General features: G+C 47.7%; 1 protein-coding gene across 1 annotated transcript in view; it reads right to left on the reverse strand.

The window, feature by feature from the left end:
* Positions 1-14,418, reverse strand: part of COBL (cordon-bleu WH2 repeat protein) — a 440,790-nt gene that overhangs the window by 386,543 nt on the left and 39,829 nt on the right. Inside the window, exon 3 of the mRNA XM_088464406.1 lies at positions 5,396-5,606. Coding sequence (XP_088320532.1) covers positions 5,396-5,606 — 211 coding nt within the window. The remainder of the gene's footprint in view (positions 1-5,395; positions 5,607-14,418) is intronic.

Consider the following 14,418-nt stretch of genomic DNA (forward strand, 5'->3'; position numbering starts at 1 on the left):
ATCCGGTGTCCGACTGCTCGATACATCGTTCCCTGCCGCATTCAGAAGCATGGTGTTGGCCACCGAATTTTCTGCTCTGCCGTGCATGCGCAGAAGATACGGCGAACAACGAACGGGAGTGCGTACACACTGGATGATATGGATGATTTGTTGTTCTGATTCGCTTCAAAACGACAAATCGTCCGATATATATTGTCTAGTGTGTGCCCAGCCTCTTTCTGAGGTAAAACAAAAAAAGAGCAAGGAATTCTGCACCTTGGCAAAACCATGTTGCACTGCAGGTGGGGCAGATTTAAAATGTGCAGAGAGAATTAAGCTAAGTATACACTGGAGCGATGTAAGAAACAGTGCAATGGCTGATACATCTTCACTTACGATCATACGATTCCAGAAAACACAATTTTGATCATACACACCATGCAATCTTTGGAACGATGGCACAATATATTGTGTCAGGGGATTGTATCCAATTAATAGTTTCTCCTGTACACTATGCGCCTGATTCAGAGATATATGCTAATGCCTGCCGCAGCGGCTACTTTCTACATAGTGGCTATGCGAAAATATGCAAATGTAACAGTTGCCGGAATTTGTATTGAGAAGCCAATTGGCAGCTTTGAAAATCCAAGCAACTGCGTTCAAAGACACATCACCGGTCGCAAATCAGTCGATTATCAGACTTCTGAGAAACAGTTTAGTCGCGCAGAATGGGCGCGGAACTTAGATGTCACAGCCATTTTTACTGCATACGGATAGCAGTCGCAGGCTGAGACACGCCTGAAAAACGCTTGCAATACGCCTGCGCTTCAGTCGCCGCTCCCCATTGCCGCCCACAAACGGTACCTGTCTATCAATCACTTTGCGTATATTACCAATAATTGCTCAACTGCGTAAACTTCGGCATTGAGTCCATCTCTGAATCAGGCCCTATGTGCAGTCGTGCGTACACACTACACAATGCGCACAACATCGTACATTGCATTGTCCCACCTGACGTGCAGCACAGCAGATGGGACAATGCGATAAATGATGTGTTTAAATGATATTTTGAGTGTTCACACTATATGATGCTCGTGCAGATTGGTTGAAACTACCAAGATTGCACAATTTATCGTACAGTGTGTACCTACTTTTAGCTATAGGAGGGGTGTGTCCAAACTCAAATCTAAATTCCTGTGTTAGAATAAAATAAAACTGTCTAGTATTTGTGGGCTACATGCAAAATCTGCCAGTATTTACCCTGCATGCAAAATAAATATATTTGCACCCCTTGCAGTGCAACATGTGTACAGGGCCTAACTCAGATCCAGATGCTATTGCCCACTGAGCTGCGATCTCTCACTAATCGCAATTATGAAAATATGCTAATGTCTCCAAAACTTAATCCCCCCATATATCAGCAATCGGAAAACCACAATTGAACAATTTGAAGATTTATCTTAGAATTTCCCAATCTAGCAATCTGCGCCCATACTGTACATTACAGATCTTTTTCAGTGATTTGCAGATCATTTTCAGCAAACAAAGATCTGCCAATCTTGAAAGGCCCATCATTTTACTAGTAACGGTCTGCAAATCTGCCGATCATGTCCATACACTAGCAATTTACAGCCCCAATCGATCTGTGAAATCCAACATGTTGGACAATCTGATTTAACAATTCCAATCACTTTTTGGTTGCAATCTGCGATCTGTGAAGCCCATACATTGCAGTTTTTTTTATGCGATCATCTGCAAATTACAGAATTTCCACATTGCTGATGTATGGGGGCCTTAAGTCCCGGATCTGACCAGGGATTTGGAACATGGGGCCTGATTCAGACCCAGTCGCAAGCGCTGTGCTCTCGCAAGCTGCACGATGTTCTGCGTACGCGCATGCGCACGCATCATTCTGCTCCTGCGCGAACTACTCCGCTGTGCGACCACAAACTGCTTGCTCGCCCAGCAAAGCCAGCCCAGAGTAATGAGTGACAGGAGAGGCAGTTTGTGGTGGTAACCAGGGGCAGTCCAGTAATAACGGGGGGTTGGAGATGCGAACGCAGGCGTGCCTGAGTGCTTCAACGCCGTTTCAGAGGCGTGCATAATTAACAGGCAGCGTCATAGTACACGTCACTTGCCATTTTTTTACACTGATTTCCTCGCAAAGCTTCCAGGAGGGTAAAGGCTATCACAAGAACTGTGTTCACATCCGATGGTGCTTGATGTACCAATGTCTTAATACACTTCCTGGAGATGACGTGTGCTGGTGGGCGTCTCTGCCTATGCGATTGGGCGTACACTTACACAAAGTGGCCACACGCTAATATATGGTGGGCGTGCTTATGCTTTGGCGAGCAATCGCTTCCAATGCCGTCACTTTGAAAAATTTGCATATGCATCTAGCGAGCGTACGCAGATAGCGACCGGATCTGAATCAGGCCCATGGTTCCTATCTGGGTCAGGCCCAGGACAGACCCCTTTCACACCATGGCGCCAACCCGGGTTATTCCCAGGTCAGCGCTGTTTACACTGCACCCGTGTGCAGTGGAACTTTTCTGTCAGCACTTGGAGATGACATCATCTCCAAGCACCGGGAAATCCTGCTATAAACGGGACCTGTTTACACTGCAGATTTACAAGGGTAGTTCTCATGTTAAACCCTGCAAGCTACCTGGGTTGGACTGTCAGGTTACTCAACCTGGGAATCCAACCCTGGCCCCTTTTACACCGAGCAGGAACCCGGGATGATCTGCCAATAACTCAGGTTTTAATTGCGGTGTAAAAGGGGTAGTAGAGATGCACCTCCATTTTATCATTGCAACCTGTTGCAAAGGAGATAAAGGGAGCATGGTGCATAATGTACATATTTAGTTAAATGAATCTCCAGTTATTTTATGTATATTCTTCATTATTACAAATCGCAAACAAAGGAGCTGATTCCATTGGCCTTGTTAATTATATTTTTTCTGCAGCGCAAGAAATTTAGTTGGGCCCTGGGGATTTTGCTATTCAATTGGCCGTGAGAATTTTAGCTGTGGTAGTTTCTATACGATTTACTGCTGCTTTCTTTTCTCATAGTCCCAGAGCAGGCGCAAAGTAGGGAATAAAATTAGCGATGAGGACTGTGGTGGTACTTGTACCATTGCTTTCTTAAAAAGGGGACTAATGGACAGGTAGAAGACCTACCTGTGATGAAAACAACCACTCACTGGAGAAAGAGGTCCAATGATATGACTAGAGTGAGCCTAGATCTTAGTGACTATATTAAGTTGTGTATTTTGGTAGAATGGAAAATGGGTTTGTCACTGATGTTATACAGGGAACTGGAGCAAAGTCTAAGCGCACCCCTTGACAGCAAGCTCGAGCTGTGAATGTATCGATGAGTCTACTGATGGTGATGAAAAATTCAGGGTTGCTAAGACCATTAGATAAAGAAATAGAGCCAATACCAGTTTACATAAATTCAGTTTAAGAAAGGTATAGGACATAGATTCTGAAATGATGCATACCCATTAATTGAAAAGATAATGGTATGGAAGCTTAAATTCTAGGTGTAGTTACAAAACAATGTTAAGACTATTTTAATACTTAGGATTAATTTGTCTTCACTAATTGCTATGTAAACCCCTAACAACAGTGGTTCCAAACTGGGTGCCTCAGGGCCAGGGCCGGCGCTACCATTAGGCAGATGCCTAGGGGCGCCGGCCACTAGAGGCTCCACTGACCCAGCCTACCACAAGCATGAAGAATGTCTCTCATCGAGACATCCTCCATCTACGTCATGCTGCCGGAAACTGCTGGTGTTAGCAGTTGCTTTCCCCTGCTCTTTGTCTCGCTAATAACATAGGCTGTGCTGCCTATCACTCTTCACACAGACAGCCCGACATCGGACAGCACAGCTCCTGTCCCCTGGCCCTGCTGTTTCCTCCCCTCCCTGCTTCTGCTGGGGGCTATCTATCTATCTATCTATCTATCTATCTATCTATCTATCTATCTATCCCATGTCTGTATGTCTAATGTCTCTCTCATGTCTGTCTGTTTCATGTCTATCTCATGTCTGTTTGTCCCATGTCTCTCATGTCTGTCTGTCTCTCTCATGTCTGTCTGTCCCATGTCTCTCTCATGTCTGTCTGTCTGTCCCATGTCTCTCTCATGTCTGTCTGTCTGTCCCATGTCTCTCTCATGTTTGTCTGTCGACTGGCCCTGTCTGTCATCTGTCTATTTCACGTCTGTCTGTCGTCTGTCGTCTGTCCGTCCATCCGTCCGATATCTATCTACCCCATTTATATCTATCTATCCAGCCAGCCATCTATCTATCCATCAATGCATCAGCTTTGCAATTTGGCTGCAATTTGCGTTTTTTGAGTCTGCATACACATTTTCTTCGCAGATGCAGTCTGACTTGGATAGTATACTATTAGGGAGCTGGAGTAGATATGGGCTGGGCGGAGGGTTTGGGGGAAGCAGAGGCAGCATAGTGAACCTTTGCCTAGGGTGCCTTAAAACCTTGCAAAGGCCCTCCTCAGGGCACGTGCAGGGGTTGGTGGTCCAGTACCAAACAAAATTATTTTTAGTCCGTGTGAGAGACAAAAAGTGCAGCCCTGTCAACCACCACATAACTGAACCTAAGGGTGACATATAATAGTGTTCACACTAGGTCCAGCGCTGGGCAGGGCGCCGGACCTAGAGAAAGGGCACATCTGCGTGTACCCGAAAAGGGGGAGTGACCAAGGAAAAGGGTGCATGTCTTTAAGACACGTCCCCTTTTCGTCACTCACATATACAGTAAGCACAATTAAATTTTGCTGAATTTCTCAATAAGAAACTTTTGGCTCATGTGCGGCGTGAAAAAATTGGTGACACGCTGTGATTAGAAAGCAATGTGGGAACCACTGCCTTAAAACAGTGATGTAACAAGGGAGGTGCAGGCTGCACCCGGGTGTCACCCGCCGAGGGCTGATACCAAAGGGCCGACTTCTCCTCTGTGACAGGAGCCGGGTGCTGCACTGTAGCATTACGTGCAGCACTCGGCTCCTGACACAGTGAGGGAGCCGACTCTGTATCCGCATCTCCCGAACCCCCGGAGTGACTTAGATGGGGGTTCAGCCCACACCCCCTACTCGCAAACCACAACCCCCTGTCCCACGGGGTCACCTCCCCTTTTTGCCGGTGAGCGGCTCAACTGCCCTCCCTGCCCCTACCCACACCAGGTGTCACCTCATGGAGGGCCGCCACTGAAGTTTAAAATCAGTAATGTAAAACAAATGGTTGTGTCTACATACCAAGAAAATACAAGCAGGTATTGCAATTCACGGTTGTTATATGTTGTCACCCATTATTTTTAGTAATTGAATTTGCAAGTTCTTTGAAAAACCATAGAAATATTTGTGCTCATTAATCTGTTAGTATTACTTACCTCAGGAATCTTCGGGGGTGGTTTCCGGACTTTAACCTCTGTGACTTTCTCCTTCAGAAACACTGTTTGTATATCCAAAGTTCCAATGAGAGTGTTTGGCCTTAAAGTCAAGGGTTGCTGTGATGCTCCGGAGCGTACCTCTAGAGTATGTTGGGCAGGATTCAAGTGGTGTTGGCTGCACAGGTCCACCAAAAAGTCCATCACTGCTTTGCTAAAAAATAAAATGTGATATGTGATGCAGATGCATTATTGTGTATGGCAAGCATTGAGGTGTTTTGCAAATGGTTAAAGCTAATTATCTGGTAGTAATGCTCAGACATTTACAAAAGAGTGACATTATGCATATATTCATCAGTATACTAAAATGACCAATGTATTGTGTAATATGTTTTTGACACAAATATTGACAAATAATGACGTCACTCCCATAGTGCCAAGGAGCAGACACCAGGGATGGACGGCAGCAGCACTGGAGCGGGGATAAAGGTAAGTGTTTGTTTGGTTTTTTTGTGTGCGCGCACGGTGGGGGCCATCACTACTGGGGGCAACTACAGGGGCCTCACTACTGGGGGCAACTACAGGGGCCTCACTACTGGGGGTAACTACAGGGTGCTCACTACTGGGGGCAACTACAGGGGCCTCACTACTGGGGGCAACTACAGGGGCCTACTACTGGGGGCAACTACAGGGGCTCACTACTGGGGGCAACTACAGGGGCTCACTACTGGGGCAACTACTGGGGCCTCACTACTGGGGGTAACTACAGGGGCCTCACTACTGGGGGTAACTACAGGGGCCTCACTACTGGGGGTAACTACAGGGGCCTCACTACTGGGGGCAACTACAGGGTGCTCACTACTGGGGGCAACTACAGGGGCCTCACTACTGGGGGCAACTACAGGGGCCTACTACTGGGGGCAACTACAGGGGCTCACTACTGGGGGCAACTACAGGGGCTCACTACTGGGGGCAACTACTGGGGCCTCACTACTGGGGGTAACTACAGGGGCCTCACTACTGGGGATAACTACAGGGGCCTCACTACTGGGGGCAACTACAGGGTGCTCACTACTGGGGGTAACTACAGGGGCCTCACTACTGGGGGCAACTACAGGGTGCTCACTACTGGGGGTAACTACAGGGGCCTCACTACTGGGGGCAACTACAGGGGCCTCACTACTGGGGGCAACTACAGGGGGCTCACTACTGGGGCAACTATAAGGGACCTCACTAACTGGGGGCAACTACCGGGGGCTCACTACTGGGGGCAACTAGAAGGGGCCACACTACTGGGGGCAACTACCGGGGGCTCACTACTGGATGTACTGCATAGGGGGACCATTACTGGGGAGCACTACATAGGCGGACCACTACTGGGGGCATTATATAAAAGGAACTGCATAAGGCGGGCGGTGGCAGCTGGGGCTGGCATAGGTGCTGGGGGGTGGTACATTTTAGTTTTGGGGGGGGGGGCACCAACATTTATCTTGCCTCCGGGCACCTGGGATGAAGTTACGCCACTGAATCGGATGCTGATGTTGATGCCCATACGGTGGCTGACTGTTAGAATTGAGCTTTGAACACACAGAAGTGGTGTCCACAGTAGTAGATGTTTTAATGTTGGAAGCCTGGGAACCATTCAATGTGGGGCTTCCAATGTCCATAGCAGCTAGAAGCGGCCTTATCGTGTTCTAGCAGCAGAAACCAATGTTTAAAAAAAGGCAGTTGGTGGTGCACTAACAGGACTGTCATGTAATTGGCATTTTCCAGAATTGTCCCTTCTACTTTTGGAGAGACTTATTTGTACACTTATTTATAGGAGACACACTTAAAGTTGTTTTGACTTTCACAGCACAATACTACAGACTGGGAGAGAACTCGCAATACGATTAAAATCTTGATACGCCTGCCAGCTATTCTCAGCACCATTATGTAATCAGCCTCTGAGCCAGTATCCATTATTTAGAGGCTGATACTTAACACTCAGACTTGAAAGTGAAGAACTGGCTGTTAAGTCCATATAGTAAGCCCAATCAGCTGCTAAATCATCCACATTTTGTGTGCTATAACATTTACATTGATTGTCCATAGTCTGAAAAAATGTGTACTATGAAGGCTCATGAAATTACAGAATAGAGATAAAAAATGTATTAATCTCTGATCTTTAACTGATACAACTTGGAAGAAGACCAAAAATACTGAATAAATGAGAATGTGCTAGTTGGTCTGTGCCAAGACTGCATGCAAATTAAAATGGAAATATTCCTGATTTTGTTTTTCGCTGTAAGACATCCACCAAAACAAACCTTCTGCTCCACGGGAGGTTTCTGTCATCCCTGAGCTCGCCTTAGGAAACCTGCGCTACGGTTTGACAGGTGTACCGCCCCATTCAAACTCCCCACCTGCCACTGTCCCCCCTCCATGGGTTCAAAAAATTCACATATTTAATCCACCTATAAATGTAAACCATCACCAACCACCGTATAGTTCATCTTTGCATTGTTTCCCCTAAACTAACTTTCATTACTGAGGGGACAAATTAATTAGCCAAAAACAGTGATATTGTCACACTGTCATCACGTGATTTAGGCTTTTAATTATTAATTTCTTCAATAAAATCCTTATCTTCTTCTAACCACATCAGATTATTGTACAAAGACAGCTAATTCATTCATGAAAATTACACTAGTTTTGAATTTAGTATAACAATTCACATGACAGTTTATAGGGCGCTACTTATCATCATAATTGTTATTGCGACCTCCACTAAGCTCTACCGAGCGTACCATGGGCCCTGAACATGTATAGAACTAGAAGCTCAGTGATCTCACCAATTTACTCTGTATTACTGATTACCAATTTGTTAGAAGTCTTTCAAAGACAATCATAGAATAAACCAAGCAAGCATACTTATGACTCTGAGCTTGTTACCATTGACTCTACTCCTTACTACCTCAATAAAATAATAAAAAAAAATGCTGTTCCTCTTCAAGTTGTGTCATTTATAATGCAAATATTCAATGATAAATAGGCTCCTTAGTCCCCTCCTCTTAATATTTTCAAAATGGCAGTAAGAGGTTAGCATAGTAGAAATCTGTGATGTTTTCGTTCTTTGCCTATTCTTAATGTGATAATTTTGCATATGATACTTATCTCCACTTCATAAATAGATCCCTGTACTTTTAGGGGCAATTAACCGGAACGGGATTGTAATGCTGGCCGCCGGTTCAAATCCCGACAGTGTGAGCCCGACGGAGGAAATCACGACAGTATGAGATAAGTAAGCTATCCCTACCCTCTCCCCCCCTAACCCTCCTTTAGGGGTGCCTAACTCTAACCTCCCCCCAAGGGTGCCTAAACCTAACCCCCCTCCCCGCACCCTAAACCTAACCCTTCCGGGGGGGGTGCCTAACCCTAACCACCACCTAGTGGCACCTAACCCTAAACCCCCTTTCCCTAACCTAACCCTAACCCTCCCCTGGGGTTGCCTAAACCTACCCCCCACCCCCCCTGCGGCTAGGTGCTAGGGATGTCTGTACTTCCCTCCATCGGTCCAGCGTCCTTCGGCACTCCAGCATTGGGATGAAGATAGGCGGAGTCGGGATTTAGACCGGCGGCATTGAGTCCGCTGGTCTATTCACTACATCCCAATTAACCCGTAAGTTGTGTTGACCACAGAGGTCCTGATTCACTACGGATCGCTATTGCGATCGCAGCTGCGATTACACTTGCAGATCTGCTGCAAAAATATATTTGCAATCGCAAGCCAGCATAGAGACGCCCACTACCGCTATCTCACATCCGTAAGACCTGACAGACCTGCGTATATATCGGTACCATCAAGTAACATCGGCCCCTCACGCACAATTACAGCAGCCCTGACCTGTCTCAGAAATGACAACACTCGTCGCACGCAGTGAGTACTCAAGCTGCGTATGCCGTCGTAGTGGCTAATTTATGCCTGCCCAAGTAACGGCGTTCAAACGGACTGGCAAGCCTACGTTTCTCGGACCACTTTCATGTCACCACCCCCAAATGCTGACGTCCCATCACTCACTCTGCGATGGCTTTCTTTCTTTCTGCGTGATCACAGAGCGATCGCAATGCTATCTAACTCACGCACACTGTTGTGCATACGCATGCGCAGTACGCACAGTCGACCGATCTTTGTACGTGGTTGCAATTGCGATCCATGCTGAATCAGGCCCAGAGTCCCAGCTATTTGATAACTATTAACTTGCAGGTACTGTATATGCAAGTGACCAACCTTTAACTGTACATTATTGGTCTCTTCTTAATATACTGAATGTCATAATTCCTATTAACCACGCTGTATACAATGCCTCTGAATACAAGCCGCCAGTGGACTTTCCTGCAACTCAGCTTACTTGGCACCTGTGGAGAATCTGATTCTGATTCTGCTGACATACAGTATTTTGTTTTACATAAGACTTTTCAAAAGCATGTTATGCCAGTAAGATACTTCTGTATGTAAAAACTAGACAAATCCCCAGGCTCACATGGAACTAATAGAAACTATTACAAATTATTACAAAATGATTTACAGTGATCCCAACCCTAACACACTTTGGGCCTGATTCAGCAAGGAACACAAGGGAGAGAACACACGCACTCAGCCGCTGCGTGTATATGCTAATCAACGCATACGCACGGCAACAGTAGCACAAGGATGCAGACGCCCAGCAATACATAGTGCCGCCCATCTCCCTTTACTCAATGCTCAATCTGTATGTAGGATAGCACACACATCCACTACATCGAGAACCATCGGACCCAGGTGCACAATAAAGGATGACCTGACCTGGCCAAAGGATCTTGGCCACTTGCTGTGTGCATTGAGTCGTATGGCTCCGTATGCCGCCGCACTGCCTTAATTATGCACACCCCTATAATGCATACTTGCCTACGTTTTAAATCTCCTCCCCGGGAGAACCCGGGGAGGAGAAGCAGCTGGGTCCCAACAGGGGTGGGGCCAAACTATTCACGGCATTAAGCCCCACCCCCTCCGCAGCAAATTGCAGCGATTCGTGCATATTTAAATAAGGGGCGGGGCTAAATGACGCGATTCATGAAGAATCGTGTCTTTAAGCCCCGCCCTGTACAAAGGGACCCGCGATTGCCGCGGAAGTTCTCCCCATTCTGCCCACTTCATTAGGAAGTGGGCAGAATGCTGGAGAAGTGCCTACCCTTCCGGGGGTGCGGGGGGTTACCCGAAAAATCGGGAGCCTCCCGCGAAAACCGGGAGGGTAGGCAGGTATGCTATAATGGCGTCCCAATGCACAGGCTTGCCTGCGTTCACCCAACCACCTCCCCGTCACCACCCACAAAAGGCACTTCATGTCAATCAATATCGGAAGGGTCTGTGTGTAGTCTGCGTACCCTTACCCGATCGCACTGGCTAGTTCGCACACGCGCTGTGTGATGCATACGCATGCGCAGTGTGAAAACATCGGCCGAGTGCGTGCGTTCTCTCCCTTGCGTCCCTTGCTGAATCAGGCCCTTATTCCAAAATAATGCATGCCTCCCTCTCAGCCAAATTATGTAATGAATCTACTTCCCCTCCAACTTTTTAACCCTCAGCTCACTTCTCTTTTGTTCAGTTGTGGAAATAGCGAGTGGTAGGCCTGTGCCTCTCTCATGTACCCTATTTCTTATCATCTGATGAACTGGGGAATTCTATGGAGCAGATTCCATTACCGGCATATCAGTCTGGTTGCAGTTAGAGAGTGGAGACTATAACCTTGGGGCCTAATTCAGAGATGGACGCAATGCCGATATTTACGCAGATCGAGCGACTGTGTGCCAGTGCACAATGCGTATAAGTCGCAATGCACACGCACCATGATTGCTTTGCGATTACGTTCGCAAAGAGGATCCACTCGCAAAGTGACAGGAAGTCAGCGTTTGGGGATTGTAGTGGGGGATGGTTAGAAAAATGCAGGCGTCTGACCGTTTGATGGGTGTACATAAATTAGCCATTGCAATTGCATTCGCAGCATGAGCGCCCACTGCGTGTCAGGAAAGCTGCCGAGTCTGTAACTGGTCAGACCTGCCGCGAGGGCAAGATGGTTGACCGATGCACGTCGATGTTACCGATATTTACGCAGGTAAGCGACGTCGTACACATATGAGAGGGAAGCGTTGGGCGTCCTTATGCTTGGGTGATCTTTGCAACCATTAGCATATTTTCGCAGCTGCATTGCATACAAAATCACAGCTGCGATCGCATTCATTTTCTCTTGCTTGCTACTTATGACAACATGCTTTCCCTTCTTCTGCTTTTCTCTCAAATCGTCTTTTTAATTTTTAATGGAATCTCAGCTTTCCTTCTCTAATCACTTATTTAATCTTAATATCTCTACACTGAGAATTATTCCCTGCTCCTGTCACTCACTGCTCCATCTCTTCTGTCTGCATGCTCTCTCCTTCCCCTGCACACACACTTGGACACTCCCTCGCTGACTGCTCTGTGTTGTCATGGTGTTCCTGGCTATATCCATACCAATTTTCCCCACTTCACAGTTCCTCCTGAGGAATGTAGTCTAAAGCCCCAGCATTGCATATCTCACTGAACAGGCCTCGGGATGGATGTCAGAGTCGCCAGTAAAATTATATTTACAACGGCAGAGTATCACAACTGTAGGTTCCGAACTGCAAGGCAGTGAGCTCCCTTAGGGGTCTATGTACTAAGCCTTGGAGAGAGTCAAAGTGGACGGAGATAAAATACCAACCAATCAGCTCCTTACTGCTGCTTTACAGTTTGTGTTTGAAAAAATGACAGTTAGGAGCTGACTGGTTGGTACTTTATCTCCATCACTTTATCTCTCTCCAAGGCTTAGTACATAGACCCCTTAGCTCCCAGGGTCCCCAGTACATTGCATCTACTCCACCGCCAGTAGTTCTGCTCAGTGGCGTAACTGGGTTAAATGGAGCCCAGGGCAAGATGAAAAACGGAGCCCCCGCTATGTGTGCACTCTGAAAAGTGGACATGGCCACATTCCACAAGGGGCGTGGCTACTGAAAATGGGTGCGTGTCAACATGACACACCACCGTTTATCATCACTCTGGGAACATTCCTTCCATTCCATATTAGTTTTCCACCATATTATTCTATTCCACCTTAATGCCCCCAGTACAGTAGTAGTGCCCCTCTTGCAAAGCCCCCTGAAGTAGTGCCCCTTATGCAATGTTCCAAGTAGCAGTGCCCCATGTAGTACTGCCCCAGTAGTAACCCTTATACAGTGCTCCCAGTAGTGTATCCTTATACAGTGCCCCCAGTAGTGCACCCTTATACAGTGCCCCCAGTAGTGCTTTTTATACAGTGCCCCCAGTAGTGCCCCTTATACAGTGTGGTCCCCTGTGCAGTGCTCTTTATACAGTGCCCCCAGTAGTGCCCCTTATACAGTACCCCAGTAGTATCCCTTATACAGTACCCCCAGTAGTATCCCTTATACAGTGCCCCCAGTAGTACCCCTTATGCAGTGCCCCCAGTAGTGCACCCTTATACAGTGCCCCCAGTAGTGCACCCTTATACAGTGCCCCCAGTAGTGCACCCTTATACAGTGCCCCCAGTAGTGCACCCTTATACAGTGCCCCCAGTAGTGCTTTTTATACAGTGCCCCCAGTAGTGCCCCTTATACAGTGTGGTCCCCTGTGCAGTGCTCTTTATACAGTGCCCCCAGTAGTGCCCTTTATACAGTACCCCCAGTAGTATCCCTTATACAGTGCCCCCAGTAGAGTCCCTTATACAGTGCCCCCAGTAGTACCCCTTATGCAGTGCCCCCAGTAGTGTCCCTTATTCAGTGCCTCTTATATAGTGCCCCTAGTAGCGTCCCTTATACAATGCCCTTTGTACAGTGCCCTCGGTAGGGCCTCTTATGCAGTGTCCCCAGTAGTGCCCCATATACAGTGCCCCCAGTAGTGCCCCTTTTGCAGTATCCCCAGTAGTGCCCCTTATACAGTGCCCACAGTAGTGCCCCCAGTAGTGCCCCTTATACAATGCCCCCAGTAGTGCCCCTTACACAGTGCCCCCAGTAGTGCCCTTTTCATATATAACACACAAACAACACAATACTTACCGGAATCCCCTATCCTGTGCCTGCCGCCGTCCACTCCTCCCGCTCGGCACTATGGAAGAGATGTCATGATGCCTCTCTCTACACCAACTGTGGGAGCTGGAAGGCGGAGCAGCTGCCAATGAGAGTCTGTCTGACTCTCACTGGTTGCTAAAACCAACACACCGTCACCGAGTAGTACACTGTCAGTGATTGTACTACGCGGCGCGGGTGTTTGTTTACTGTTTTACTTTTGCTGCCAGCGGTTATAGATGGATCTATTTGTGGAGTTTGTGGAGCCACTGTCTCCTCTTCAGGCACCACCGGCTGGTGGCGCTGCAATAACATTTTTTTTGTTTATTGCAAGTTGAAATAAACAAAAAAACTTTATTGAACCAACGGCCGAAGGTGCCTTCAGATATGCATTGCAGCAGTTCGGGGAGCTGCGGCATGTAGAGGAGCAGGAAGATGCAGCCAAAAGACCCAGGAGAAGGTAAGTGGAGCCGGAGGCATGCAGTGGCTGGCTGGAGACACAGAGAGAGGGGGGGTTGCCAGGTAACAAAATGGGGGATGGCTGCAGAGACAATGGGGGCTGGCTGGAGACACAATGGGTGCTGGCTAGAGACACAGTGCGGGCTGGCTAAAGACACAATGGGGGCTGACTGGAGAGAAGGTGGGAACTGGCAGGAGACACAATGAGGTCTGGTTGGAGAAACAGAGAGGGGGCTGGCAGGTGAGACAGAGAGAGAGGGCTGTCAATGGGGGCTAGCTGGAGAGACAAAGAGTAGGGTGGGCTGGAGAGACACTGGGGGTGGCTGGAGAGACACTGTGGGCTGGCTGGAGCTAGAGACACATGGGTGGGGGTCTGGAGCAAGCCGGAGTCTACGAGGGGAAGGGGGCACCACCATCTATTTTGCCTTCTGGCACCTCGAATTAACTTATGTTAC

Source organism: Taudactylus pleione, unplaced genomic scaffold, assembly GCF_031769625.1.
Source record: "Taudactylus pleione unplaced genomic scaffold, aTauple2 ptg000054l, whole genome shotgun sequence".
Taxonomy (NCBI): Eukaryota; Metazoa; Chordata; class Amphibia; order Anura; family Myobatrachidae; genus Taudactylus; species Taudactylus pleione.